The 15443-nt window shown below is 34.9% G+C and overlaps 2 protein-coding genes across 2 annotated transcripts; both read left to right on the top strand.

Annotated features, from left to right (window-relative positions):
* Positions 1–122: 122 nt before the first annotated feature.
* LOC118582871 (olfactory receptor 5D18-like) lies at positions 123–1074 on the top strand. Its single transcript, XM_036186009.1, is given in 2 exon segments — positions 123–428; positions 430–1074. Coding segments are annotated over 2 exon segments (951 nt in total).
* An 11616-nt stretch (positions 1075–12690) lies between these two features.
* On the top strand, positions 12691–13641 carry LOC118582959 (olfactory receptor 5D18-like). Its single transcript, XM_036186141.1, has one exon. The coding sequence runs from the start codon at positions 12691–12693 to the stop codon at positions 13639–13641; it is 951 nt and encodes a 316-aa protein (XP_036042034.1).
* The last annotated feature ends 1802 nt before the right edge of the window (positions 13642–15443 follow it).

Below are 15443 nucleotides of genomic sequence, written 5' to 3'. Positions count from 1 at the left end.
AATTAGAATGGACCACCTCCTGTTTTCAACTGGCCTGAGCTAAAATTCTTCCAAACCACACTCTCCCAGTTTGCTGCTTTAAATCATGTTCTCTTTCATTATATTTTTCTCAATTAAGGATCATGGTGCTTGATATGGCAAACCAGAGTTCTGTGACCACATTCATCCTTTTGGGTTTTTCAGAGTATCCACATCTACATGCACCTCTTTTTCTCCTGTTTTTTATTACTTATGCAGTTACTCTGATAGGAAATCTGGGCATAATTGTGGTCAGAAAGATCAATCCCAAGCTTCACACACCCATGTACTTTTTTCTCAGCCATCTTTCATTTCTGGATATTTGTTATTCCAGTGTATTTACACCTAAACTGTTAGAAATACTGATTGTGGAAGACAGGACTATCTCTTTCAAAGGATGCATGACACAATTTTTTTTTTATTTGTGCGTTTGTGATTACAGAAATGTTCATGTTAGCAGTGATGGCCTATGACAGGTTTGTGGCTGTTTGTAACCCCCTGCTTTACACAGTGGCAATGTCTCCTAAGCTCTGTGCTCTCCTTGTAGTTGGAACATACATGTGGGGTGTATTCTGTTCCTTGACAATCACATACTCTCTTTTGCAACTTTCCTACTGTGGACCTAACATCATCAATCACTTTGGTTGTGAGTACTCTGCCATCCTCTCTTTGTCCTGTTCTGACCCCACCTTTAGCCAACTGGTGTGCTTAATTATTTCTATATTCAATGAGACTTCTAGCCTCCTCATAATCTTGGCCTCCTACGTCTTCATAGTTGTCACAATCATCAAGATGCCTTCTAAGGGTGGACTCCAAAAAGCCTTCTCTACGTGCTCCTCACACCTGACTGCCATCAGCATCTTCCATGGGATAATTCTACTTCTCTACTGTGTGCCCAACTCCAAAAACTCATGGCTCGTGGTCAAAGTGGCAACTGTGCTTTTCACTGTTATGATCCCCATGTTGAACCCTCTCATCTACAGCCTTAGGAACAAGGATGTGAAGGGCACAGTCAGCAGACTCATGAGCTTAAAACTGCAATCTCATGCAACATAATTCATGCACATGCTCTACCTTTTTATGCATACATATTATGGCATACAAGTTGTTACACACTAATGATAATTGAAATTATGGTATGTTTATTTCAAATGTATATTCTATATAATTTTTCTTGAATTTGCAATGCTTTTTTTTTATCTTGGTGGCAACATATTTCCTTGCACACATATAATATATTCAGCTTCATTACATGTGAAGTTTTTATATCTATTTTCTTTTTTAATTTTTCTTTTCTGAATACTGTAGAAGTTACATTGAGAAGGGAAATAACCTAGTCAACTCTTTCTAGTTTTATTTTAACTTGTGTTCAATAAATAAATAATGCATACAAAATGATAATTGTTTCTATAGTATTTAAACTGAAGTTCTGGTAACTATTTTTGAATCAGTAGCTTTGGGAAAAATGATTTTAATTTCCTCTTAATGTTGTATTTCATATAAAATCTTGTTTCATAGCATAAAAATACTATGTTAATTTAAATTTGTATGCATTGAAAATATTAGCTACTAAGTGCACTACTTGCTTTGGAGGGTCAATGTGATATACTAGAGCAATAAAATGTATTGAAACATTGCCACTATCAAAAAAGAATTCTATCTATTCACACTAATGTCTGTATGCATATGAGTGATTGACTGGACAATCAAAACTTAAAGATGATTGCCCTATCTTATGGATATTGAAAATACAAATTATATTTTTTAAAGATTTATTTATTTATTACTAATTTAGTGTTCTGCCTGCATGTATGTCTGCAGGCCAGAAGAGGGCACAAAATCTCGTTATAGATGATTGTGAACCACCATGTGGTTGCTGGAAATTGAACTCAGGACTTCTGAAAGAGTAGCCAGAGCTTTTAATCTCTGAGCAATCTCTCCAGCCCAAAATGATATTTTGTTATACAATAATTCTACATAAAAGTTAAAAGATGAAGTTCTGTGACACCTTTTACTTTTGAAATACATAAAATGGTCAAGCTGTTCTTTGTGTTGACTATTAAAAACAGAATAGGTCCCTGCACCTTGAAGGGAGGACTTTGATGAAAGCAAGTGTTTTAAGACTGAGTGCTCCAAAGTCTCTTACTTTCTACACATTGTCCCATTTGGAGTCTTTTTGTTAATTTCCATCTATTGTAAAAAGAATCCTTGCAGATTAATGCTAAGTGATGTACTTATCTATGGGTTCCAAAGTATGTCCTTAGGAATTATTTTATGCTATGTTCCACTTCATCATTGGACATATCATTCGCATTTCAAGGCAGATCCCATGCACAGGAATAGTTGGTCAACAGAAACCAGATTCCATCTTTTTTTTGTAGCAGGTATTTTGTTTTGATATTTTTGCTTTTGTTTTGGTTTTCAGATTCTAAAAGAGTGATTATGAAGTTAGATGAGTACAGAAGTGGGTAAATCTGGGTGGAGTTGGGTGAGGAGACAACTTAATCAAAACATACTGCTTTAATTTTTTAATAAATAATTAACAGAATAATGAAAGCAGAAACCAGAAAAGAGAATGACAGGGAAGGGACCCAGGAAGCAGAATTCAAAAGAACAATGTGTGAAAAAAATGGTGAAACACACTTTTCTTTATGCTTCTTTAAAATAAAACTAATAACATTTTAAAAGTGTAACAGACCAAATATCTTAATTTTTATTAGTATGTAAAAATTATTATCATGCTATAAGTCACCATTTATTTATTCAAAAGTATGCTTAAACGGCATAGAAAAAATCCACCATTGCTTATCTCCTTAGCCCTATATAATTCCAATCCCTAGTAACCATTATCCTAGTTTTCTAACTTTAGATTGGCATTTTTGTTTTACTTTGAAGTTTACCCACATGGCATTAGATATGCTTCCACTTCCACCCTTAATATTCATAATCAATATAATTGTCATTTAGGACTTTGTGTCACAAGATACTTTTTCAAAATGTGTTACCTGGAAGAAGGTATCTCAACTACCCCAACATTGACATGACTTCTAGGGTAGATTTCAGAAGCTTTGTATCTGCTGTAGAATAGACAAAACTATTTTGTGTTGCCATTAATAATTAGTTAGTTATACTTTTCTAGGCTCAGCAAATCTACTGCCAGTCAGTGTTTTATTTATCAATCAATCAGAGCAACACATTCACAGCATACAGAAAGACACCCTAGCCCAAAGTTTCTTTGCTGCATGTGTTATCAGCTCACTCCACCATTTTCAGTTTGGCTTAAAAATCACAGTTGGGCATCTGTAAACTTTAAAAAAAGAAAAAAAAAACCCTTGATTCTTAAATATCATTGCATTAGGTTGAAATCACTAATACATATAGCAGTACCTTTCTATTTTAATTCCCAGGATTCTCTGAAGTAAGACATCTAGATCAAATTAAAGGGTACATTTTTTACTGGTATCATCAGAAACAAATATCAGTATATTAATGACTTAAGAGAAATATGCTCTTAGTAATAGAAGAGGAAATTTGTTTCAATTATTTTGTTTTCTATTCTCAACAACAAATGGTCAGAATTCTCCTGAGTCCAGGTCCCCAAAACTGCTTGGTAGATGAGAAATAAACATGTTCATGGGATGTAGCTGCAGAGCTTGACTCTTCCACAAATGTACTCATGTATGTTCTTTAGTTAAGATAAAAAAAATCATTAATAGCATTCTTATTGAATTATATCTCACGAGTTACCATTACCTTTAAAAGAATTTCTCATTATGTGAGAATATTGATTTTTATTTTTAGGGATTCAGGGAACAATGAAAAAATGGAGATGAGTCAAGCATACCAAGAAATATATTTTGCATTCTATTTAAGAGTTTTTCTCTTTTTTTAACTGAAAATGTAACACACATTGTGGAAGACAAGACAATACTATATGAGGCTTTAACATGTTTATGTTTCATAATGCTTAAGACAAAGTAAGCATACCATCCTCCTGAATCATTTGGTTTATGTTTTTGTTGAAAATGGATTCTTCTCTCATACAATACATTCCAAACACAGTTTCCTCTCTCTCCACTCCTCACAGATACCCCTACATCTCTTCTCCCCAAGATCTATCCCTCCTTTGCTTCTTCTGCTTATAAACACAGTAATAAACTTCCCTGACATTCTATTCTTTAAACACATAGATAAGTGCAAATCTCAGCCTTCATCAGAGAAGCCTCTTTTTGCAGAAATGTTAATTAATATACAGAACCCCAACTGGTCCATATGCACAGAGTAAGTGACTGCAGAATGCTTTGCCCTTACTCGACAGCTATATCACACCTTGAGTTTCAGATGTCACTAGAGAAAAGGAGGCAGAAAATAATTTATTCATCAGAGTTAGTAGATGTCTGCAGGGAATCCATACCTGTGGAACATAACAGGGCCACTGCACACATGAGTTCACAGTGGCTGCGACTACACATAGAACATCTGTACAAGATCAAGCCAGCCGAAATCCCAGCAAAGATGAGGGAAGGGCTAATGTAATCTTATTCCTGTTTTAGATGCTGCTGGGAACTGATGGCTACTGTGAGAGGAGAGTCGATTTTCTCTCTCTCTCTCTCTCTCTCTCTCTCTCTCTCTCTCTCTCTCTTTTTTTTTACCTTTTTCTTCTTCATTTTCTACTCACTCTACATACCATCCACAGATCCCACCTCTTCCCTCATCCCACCCCCAGCCCTGCCTCCCAAGCCACCCCACATTCCCACATCCCCCAAATCAAGGTCTCCCATGGGGAGTCAGAAGAGCCCTGCACACTGAGCCTAGGCAGGTCCAAGCCCCTCCCTACCACACCAAGGCTGCACAAGATGTCACACCACAGGCACTGGGCTCCCAAAAGCCTGCCCATGCACCGGGGATGGATCCCAATCCCCCTGCCTGGGTGTTCCCCAAACAGTTGGAGCCAAACAACCATTTCCCATATCCAGATGGCCTAGTCCAGTCCTATGGGGTCTCCACAGCTACTAGTGTATGGTTCATGGGCTTCCACTAGTGTGGCCTGTCATCTCTGCATGCCTTCCCATCATGATCTTAACGTCCCCCACCTGCAGAATCCCTCCTCTCTCTCTTTGATTGGATTCCTGAAGCTCAGCCTGGCACCTGGCCTTGGATGAGAGTTGATTTTTTTTATGTCTGTGGCTGTGAGGGCTATCTATGCTACAGTAGATAGTTCTAGCACATACAGGTAGCACTAAGTGAACTCAGTGGGATTTTATAAAAGAGCACATAGTTGGGAGGGAAAAGTGGGGATAACAGATGGAGATCTGTAGGGGAATAATTGAAGGTAGCTTTGATAAAAATACATTTTATATATGTATATATATATATATATATATATATATATATATATATAAAATAAATTCTTTTAAAAATAAAATAAACAGATTTAATAGCATTGGTATTCTAAACCCTATCATTAGGTCTTTCCCTTGCTTTATGTGGAAGGCAATATAAATATTCTCTGTCTAAATTAAGTGTTATATTTTTCATCATGATTTTCTATTCATCTTTGATATGCTTCCCTAGAAGTAAAAAGAAGATAGTTGTTACTATTTAAGCGTGTTCAGAATATATTATATGAAAAAAATATTTCCAACAAAATAATAAGTGCATAGTATAAAATGTATGTATGCTGTGATCTACCTCATATAAGAATTCTAAAATGGCTGTGTTTTTGTTCTTGTGTTTTCTCCTTGAGCTCACATTCTTACCTAGAATAAAGTATAACAATGGTCATAAGTTTTCCTTCATCCTGAGATTTACAATGGGGTTTCAGAGGAACAGCCAAACTGAGACCATCCGAGGAAAGCAGGGCTGGAGCAGAGACCAGCACATCCAGTTCTTCAGACTCACACACACAAGTTCTATTTTTACATATTATTCACTGAAAAAATAAAACTAAAAAAAAAAAATCAAAGAACATTCTTCATGTTTTTGGCAATAATACTCCCACTTTCTCAGGAAGTGTTCATTTATATGTGCATAAGGACCACTGTGAGCACCAGAGAAATTCTTCAAAACATGTAGAAAGTTGCTTAAATGAAGGTCTATTTATTAAAAAACAAAAACAAACTAACAAACACAAAGGACCCAAAAACAAACAAAAAAGCAAAACAAAGTAACTGCAACAACACCCCCCCCCAAATATTAAAAACCTACAAGCAACCTATTACATCTTTGCTTCAGGCTAAGGAAAGTAGCTGCACTGTTTCACTCAGTGGAGTGCTGTAACTTAAAATAATTCATCATATTTAGAAAGTAAAGAAAATCTCTAAATTACAATACTCATAGTTCATTGCTCATGTGACACCTTCTCAAAATTAAAAAAAATACTTTCTAACCATGAATTATGCAAGTTTATACACAAAATAATATATAATTGGATATTCACATTTTTTCTTCAGATTGACAATTTGTTTCTTAATTCCCACAGTTTTGAAGGAAATTTTTCTTCCATATAGTATCATATTATGTGCCAAAAAGGATTCTATTCCTCCTTTCCTATGTGTGAGATTTTAATTTCTTTCTCCTGTCTCATTGGCAGTGCTTCTCTGTGGTGTGAAATATATACATATATGAAGCTGATCTAAATGAATTCATCAAATAATGAGGGAGACATAATTACAACTGGCCATCTCTTGTCACCAAATGAAGCTTCTAGAACCAGTATTGGATTAAACCTAATTTAGTTGTGGGCCAAAGAAGTTCCATGGAAATTCCCAGGCTGCATTGCTGAAAAAAAAATCCACATAACTCATGGAACATAGAGAAGTCCAACATGTGCCTAGGTTGGCCTTCCCCATTAAGTTATAGCATGTGACCAAGAACCTGAGACTAGATAGCCTAGAGGCCTATAACAAAAGTGAATACTACTGTTCTACTAAAAGAACATAGCAAGTAAAATGCATTCTAATGGCATCTGTTATACTCATAGATCAGTACCTTGCTCAGTCATCATCATAGAAGCTTCTTCCTATAGTAGATGAGACCAAATACAGAGACATGAATCCAAAGATTATGCCAAGAATGAGAGATCTTGGAACACTCAGCCCTAAACAGGATATCTCATTCAGATCTCTCCTGTAAGGGCTGGAAGGGAACCTGCAGAGAGGAGGCAGAAAGAGTGCAGGACCTGGAGGAGATGGAGGACACCAAGAAAACATGGCCCCTAAATTAACATGATCAGAGCTCATATGAACTCACTGAGACTGAGGCAGCATGCATAATGCCTGTCCAGGTTAACACCAGGTCCTCTGCATATATATTATGCCTTCCAGCTTAGCATTTTTATGTGATTTTGGAATGTGTGAACAAGTGGGTCTCTGTTTCTTATGCTTTCTCCTGAGCTCTTTCCCTTCCGTTTGTTTTGTCCAATTATAATGTGTTAGTGATTTTGTTGTTGTTTTGTTTTTGTTTTTGTTTTTTGTTTTTGTTTTTGTTTTTGAAGACAGGGTTTCTCTGTGTATCTTTGCACCTTTCCTGGACCTCACTCTGTAGACCAGGCTGGCTTTGAACTCACAAAGATCCACCTGGCTCTGCCTCCTGAGTGCTAGGATTAAAGGCGTGCACCACCACCGCTGCCACCACCACCCAGCCAATGTGCTAGTTTTGTTGTATTTTATTTTACCAATATCCCTTAGAGAAGCCTGTTTGTTTTCAAATGAGAAAACAGAAATGGAGTGACTGCCGGTGAGAGGGGAGGTGCGGAGAAATGCACGGAGGAGAAACCATGATCAGGATATATTATGTTAGAAAATAAATCTATTTTCAGTACAAGAAAAAACAAAAGAGCAGGAAAAATGTCTGAGCATCATTACTTCCTCATAAACCATGTCCATTGTCCGAGTGAGGACATGATGGACTGCTGGTGACCTGTGGATGAAATCTTCCGTCGTTCCAGTTATCTCCTCTGTAACAAGTGTCCCGATTCAAGAGTGGTATAGCCTGAAGTAAGTGAATTTCTAAATGGTCTTATTAAATAAAAAACACAGAGCCAGAAATTGGGGTTAAAGCCTGAGAGAGATCAGAGTAATAGGAACAGCCACAGCTAACCTTACCTCACCAACTCTCAGCTTCCAAATAAGAGATACTTCATGTCTATCCATACCTACATACCTTACTGGTCTGCCATCTGATTTGCTCTCTCTGTCCAGCTACATCACTTCATTACTTCCTGTTCCTGCCCAGCTCTGTCACTTCCTGTCTGTCTGTACAGGTGTTCAGACCTCCATGGTTAACTAGTATTGAAATTTAAGGTGTGTGCCACCACACCTGGCTGTTTCCAGTGTGGCTTGAACTCACAGAGATCAAGACAGATCTCTGCCTAGCAAATGATAGGATTAAAGGAATGTGCAACATTGAATGACTTTTATGTTTACTTATGATGGCTTGATTTTTCCTCTGATCTCCTGGCAAACTTTATTTATAAAAGCACAATGAAAATGTCACCACATTTCAGCACAAATAAAATATCATTACAGAGTGTTTTTTTCCCCACATTGTATGTAAATCAATACATTGAGCATCTGGGGCAATTGGAGAGAGAGGGAGAGAGAGAGGGGGGAGGGAGGGAGGGAGGGAGAGAGAGAGATGAGAAAAAGGATGAAGAGGAGAAGAGAAGAAAAGAAAAGAAAGGGAAAGAAAAGAAAAAAAAAGAGAAACCCCAGCCTAAAATGTAAACTGGTTACAAAGTTCTGCCTGGTCATTATCTACTCTTGCCACTGGAGGGTATCTCATGGTTTCTCACTTTATTCTGTAATAAACTCTTCCTGGTTTCTATATGAAAAGGAAGAAAAACATAAAAAGAAGTATAACTACATTTTCAATACTAAAAGAAAACACAATTTACTATGAGGAGTGAAAAAAAGAATGAAATTGCATACTCTTCTTCCTCCACTTCAGAGGCAATGCTTTCAATGTTTCCCTCATTATGACATCTTTGGATTTATTCTATTTACTGTATTCTCACATAGCTATTTTGTTCATGATTTTCAAAGTAAAACTTTCCTCTTTACAAAAAAATTAAATGGAAATTGGCAGTAAAGTATAATATCTCAAATTAAGAAATAAGCAGAAATTTTAGTTGTCCATTAGTCACAATAATTAAAGAGATAAACAGAAAATGCATACCACAAAAGAATTAGTGGTTTAAGTAATCGTTTTAGATATATTTTCTCAGAGGAAGAAGCACTTTTCTTTAATTATTTTATTAGTAGAAGATTAGGATAAATTCAGAAATCTCTAGGGTCTGTGTCCCCATGCTCAAGCAGTTGGATAGAGAACAAACAATACAGTGTTGAACATGATTTCAATACATTGGTCTTCTGCAGAATATTTATGTTCTCCCTACAAATTTTTGACACTTAGGAAACAATAGCATTAATTGTATGATCTATATCAAGTTTATTCTTCATGAACCACTTAATGTCTTTAAAGAAATGGGAAATTCTATAAGAAATTTTTAATTTTGAAGGAGACAGTGAGTTCTGTCTACTAGGATTCTATTACTTACAAATGTGTACCAAGAAAGTGTGGCCTTGGGTAAGTTGCTTCAACTTTGGATATCTGTGTATTGTAACACCAGGCTTACTGAAATCCAGAGAACCTTTGTTAGAGAAAACCTTATATTAATTGAGGTGGAATAATATCTCCTTACTGCAACTATTGCTAATATTCAGCTTTGAAGTAATTTTTCTCCTAAGACCATTTAACTCTTTTAATACAATGTTCTTAAATATTATGAGTTCTACAAAAAGGATTTCAAACCAAACACTAAAGATAAGCTTTTCCTTATGAAATGTAATGAATTTAAGAATGACAAATTATATTACACAAATGAATATATGCCAAAAGTAGCAAAGTAGTTCAGGGTTTGTTTTTTATTTTCCATTCCATGAAAACATAGGTATAAGGCACAGAGCAGAGGAAATATAGGGTTGTGTGTTCATCAGTAAAGTTCTTTTGGAAGAGATATTAGGTTGCTTTAATGGAGTATATATATATGTATATATATATATATATATATATATATATATATATATATATATATATATATATATATGAAATTTAATCACAAAAATGATTAGAGGAAATAAGTAATTGGATTGTACAATAAAAAATTAATTTATGGCATGGAATGATCCTCATATGTATTGGCAAAATAATTTGTTTTTATATTTCCCTAGTTACTATGAAAATTAATGTTGACTACTTTCCACATAATGTGTACTTTTGTCATGAAGTGTGGTCAATAAAAATTAAATTATTACATTCAAGACTAAAGAGTTCTCCTGTTGTAATTTCAAAAGCTCAGCAGAATGTACTGAAATAGAATTTTTTGACAGTCAGAGCAAAAGAAAACAATAAAAGCCATACCCAGAGGGAAGAAACGCATAACATTAATGTTGCTTGCATATTATATGATTCTGTATGTAGTCTCAGGATCCCTCACAAAAATTACTAGAACTTAGAAACAAACAACTTTATCGTTGTTATATATGAGATTAGAAGACATAAGAGAATGTTGTTAAAGCCATGAAAACAGAAAAATGGGAGATTGTATGCCACTGTTCTGAAAAAATATTGAAAACTTAACATTAGTACAAAATTTTAATTCTAAACTTACAATTCCTTGAGGTATGTGAGTTCCTAAAACATTTTTTCCTTATCTTTTGATGTTGCTTAGAACCCTAGCAATCCTGTAAATACCTGAATTATCTAAAAAAACATGATTTTACAAAAATATTGCCAGACATGCTAGTAGTGATTTTCCCCCACTTGCCCTTTTGTGTACTTGTTTGTTTTTAAACAAATAAAATAATAATTATAACATAGGACTGAAAATTAGTGTGGGATACACAGAGGGAACCTTCACCATCCCTTGAATCCTCACCATAGTGATCTACTGCATGCAGTATGAACATTTTATTAATAATGTGTGAATATTATTTCACAGTTTAGATGAAAATATTTAACCAACTGCCTATTCAAAAAGGAGTGAGAAATAGGTAATGGTTTAAATCTAGAGTTGCCAATGATAATGGAGTATCATGGTTTCTTTCAGTAATTATATTTAGAAAAAAAATCCTTAGTTGTATAAAAAAGAACATAATTATGGGAAAGGAACACAGTAATATTTCAAAAGAAGATTGAGCTTCCAAATTCAAGAAATCAAAAGTCTTTGCAATAATCATTTAATATCTTGATCTAATCTCATTTTACTACTAATTTCTGTTATGAATTATGATTATGGAAAGCTTGCAAGATATGTATAAACAACATGAAATTTTCAAATTGTCACACACATACTTTCTTAAAAGATCTTTATAATTTAATTTATAGAATAACAAGTAACCATATATTGGGAAAATAATTTATAATATACAATCAGTGGAATTTTATTTATTTATGTATGAGTGTTCTATCTGCATATTCCTCTTCTCGAAAGAGGAGAGCATTGGATCCCATTATAGAGGATTGTGAGCCACCATGTGATTGGAAAAAAAATTGAACTCAGGACCTCTGGAAGAGCAGCCAATGCTCTTAACTTCTGAACCATCTCTCCAGCCCTGCCAGTGGAATTTCAATTGAACCATTTAAAACATCATTTTAGTCGATGTCTAGTGAGTGTCCAATGATTGAATGCTATTAAACTGTGAGATGAATGCCCAATATATTTTATTCTCTACAATTTTTCTATTATATTTCTCATTATATACTAAATTACTTAATTTTCCAAAGCAATCCCTTTGTAAAAGATATAAAAACATAACAATGGGTTCTGATTGTTTATCTCCTTCCTTCCTTCCTTTCTTCCTTCCTTCCTTCCTTCCTTTCTTTCTTTCTTTCTTTCTTTCTTTCTTTTTCTTTGTTACTTCTTTCTTTCTTTCTTTCTTTCTTTCTTTCTTTCTTTCTTTCTTTCTTTCTTTCTTCCTTTCTTTTAGGTTTTTTGAGACAGGGTTTCTCTGTGTAGTTTTGGTGGTTGCCCTGAATCTCACTCTATAGACCAGGCTGGCCTCGAACTCACAGAGATCCGCCTGGCTCTTTGAGGGATTATGCTTGTTCTGTGGAAATGTGTTCACATAGGTATGGAGCCAGTTGACAAACTTGTGTTTTGTTCCTCAAAAATGCTATATTTACCTTATTTTGAGGTAGATTCTTGTATTGGCCTCAGACTTGCCCATTAGGCTAGACTGGCTGGCCCAAAAGCCTCAAGGCTTTACCTGTATGTGTCTATATGGTACTAGGATTACAAGCACATGCAGCCATGTCTTACATTTTATTTAAATAGTCGGAATCAAATATAGGTCCCCCTGCTTTCACAGCATGCTCTTTACTGATTCGGTAACATCCTCAGTCCTCTTATATATATTTTTCATAAAACAAAAACACTAATAACATTGCGTTTTGTCTTTTACAGAAAGAACTGATGGAGGAATCTATTTTCCCATGGACACCATGTCCTCAAATAAGACTCCACTGTGATGCAGGGTGGTGCAGAATGCAAACTGTTTGCATGTCCCTTCACTCAGTATTCTGAGCCTGTGTGTAGTGTCTACCTAGCCACATTTTCAACTTTGCTAGCTGTCTTTTTTGTTTCATTTTTTTTGGGGGTAGCATGTGACCATGATGTTTGATAACAGAAACAAGACTTTTCTGACCACATTCTTCCTGCTTGGTTTCTCAGAAGACACAATGTTCCAGGTACCCCTCTTTTTCCTATTCTTGACAATCTATGTTATTGCTTTAATGGGGAACTTGGGAATAATTGTGGTCAGAAAGATTAACCCCAAACTTCACACACCCATGTACTTTTTTCTCAGCCATCTTTCATTTCTGGATATTTGTTATTCAAGTGTATTTACACCCAAACTGTTAGAAATTCTGATAGCAGAGAACAAAACTATCTCTTTCAGAGGATGCATGGCCCAGTTTTTCTTTGGGTGTGCATGTGTGATTACAGAGATGTTCATGTTAGCAGTGATGGCCTATGACAGGTTTGTGGCTGTTTGCAACCCCCTGCTCTACACTGTGGCTATGTCTCATCAACTCTGTGCATTCTTAGTAGCTGGTACTTATATGTGGGGTGGAATTGGTTCCTTTTCACTCACTTACACTCTTTTGAAACTCTCCTACTGTGGACCTGGCATCATCAATCACTTTGGCTGTGAGTACTCTGCCATCCTCTCTGTTTCCTGCTCTGACACCTCCCTCAGCCAATTAGCATGTTTCATTGTTTCTGTCCTGAGTGAGGCCTGCAGTCTTCTCATTATCCTGGCTTCCTATGTCATCATAGTTGTCACAATCATCAAGTTGCCTTCTAAGGGTGGACTCCGAAAAGCATTCTCAACATGTGCCTCCCACCTGACTGCCATCAGCATCTTCCATGGCGTTGTCCTTCTTCTCTACTGTATTCCCAATTCCCAAAACTCCTGGCTGTTGGTCAAAGTAGCTACTGTGCTTTTTACAGTGGTAATACCCATGTTGAACCCTCTCATCTATAGCCTTAGGAACAAGGATGTGAAGGAGACATTCAGAAGGCTCATCAGCTCCAAATTACACTCTCACTCAATATAATTGAAAAAAAATGTGTAATTTTATGTCCAAAGCACATCTAATTATTTCATATTTGTCATAGATGATACTTTTTTACTTGATAAGTAAAATTATAAGTGTGTTTTAATCAAATAACTATTGAATATGTATTAGTTTTCAAGTATCGGAATACTTTGTGTGTTCTTTGGTTTGTACAAAACAAGATGCATTTTGACTTATTATGTTAGGTGTTTTTGAAAGAAATATATTTTAGCCATTTACTGGTGGACCTAATAAAGTTAGAATGAGATGACAAAGTCTATATTTACAAATTCATTACTTTTGGGGCTGATTGGGGATTTATATTAAGTTACTCAATCTCTTCTGATACTTTTAAAGGGACTGTTTTGACTCTGTATCTCACATGACACCTAACAATTTCACTACAGTATTTTATTTCAAAGAAAACATAGCTATTGAGCTTATTCACTGAAGAGTATTATCAGATTTTAAACAACCCAATACTGAAAATGTGATCAACTGACTTCAGCCATCAAATATGTGCAGTAAAAATGGATAAGTGATCAGCCTTAGCAAAATACATACAAATAGCACCATACATATTGAGCAGGTTGTACTTATGTATTTAGAATACATACACACACACACAGACACACACACACACACACACACACACATAAACACACACATACACACACACACATATACACACACAAACACACAATATTAGCAACAACTAATGTAAAAAAAGAGGCCATGAATTTGAAGAGTTAGGAATTGAATATGGAAGAATTTGGAGGGATTAATGAAGTAAATGCATAATAATCTCAAAAAATAAGAGAAATAAATAAAAACTAAATGAAAAAAGTAATATGGCAATTGAATAAGAGGTGTTAAAAACAATATCTAATGATCTGTTTTCTTTTACACACAATATTTTATGATTGAGTGATCCAATATCATAGTAATTAAATTACCACTTTATTACCAACAGTAATTACATTATCACAGTAAAAAACTATTATTCATTAGTAAATCATATCCATAGCTACATAGCTGATTGAAGAAAGTAGAAAGCAAAAATACATTCTCTCTTAGCCTTTCTCAAAAATATGTAGTAATTCAAACTATTTAAATTTTTCAACAAAATCTATTTCTTGTGTGAATTGTGTAAGTTATCATGATTTATGTTAAATAATAAAATAATAAACTGTTATAATTTATTCTTAAACTTTTAAAATTATCTACAATAGATTATAGATTGTTAAATTTTTAAAGAGTTTAATGATGGTCTTTCTGAGAGATAAGAAGATTGTGAAAATTTATATTGAATACACTGGAAAATCTAAAAGAAATAGATGAATCCCTAGACACTTGTAACCAACCACAATTAAATGCAGAGAACTTGTACAGGTTAAACAAACTTTAATTAACAATGACATGAGAACAAGAACAAAGATTCTTCCAATAATTTATGGACCTGAGACTTCACTGTAGAATTTTATCAATGGTTTACACGGAAATTAACATCCATGCTGTTTAAATCAACTCACAAAATTGGACAGGCTATTGGCTGAAAAATTCTACACCGCTAGATTTCCCTTGGTAGTAAAACTAAATAATGCTACAGCAAACAATTAAGCTGCATTCAGTATCCTGAAGAATTTAGATACAACATTCATCAAAGTACACTCACAGGCTGAATTCAACAAACAATGTGTGTTTTCATCATGGATTGAAAAGAAATCACATTCCCAAATAAGAAAATAATAAGTGGACTACAGAACACGAGTAGACTCAATGAAAGAAAATGTATGAAAATC

This window comes from Onychomys torridus, chromosome 4 (genome assembly GCF_903995425.1).
Source record: "Onychomys torridus chromosome 4, mOncTor1.1, whole genome shotgun sequence".
NCBI lineage: Eukaryota > Metazoa > Chordata > Mammalia > Rodentia > Cricetidae > Onychomys > Onychomys torridus.
This window is presented reverse-complemented; position numbering and strand designations above follow the sequence as displayed.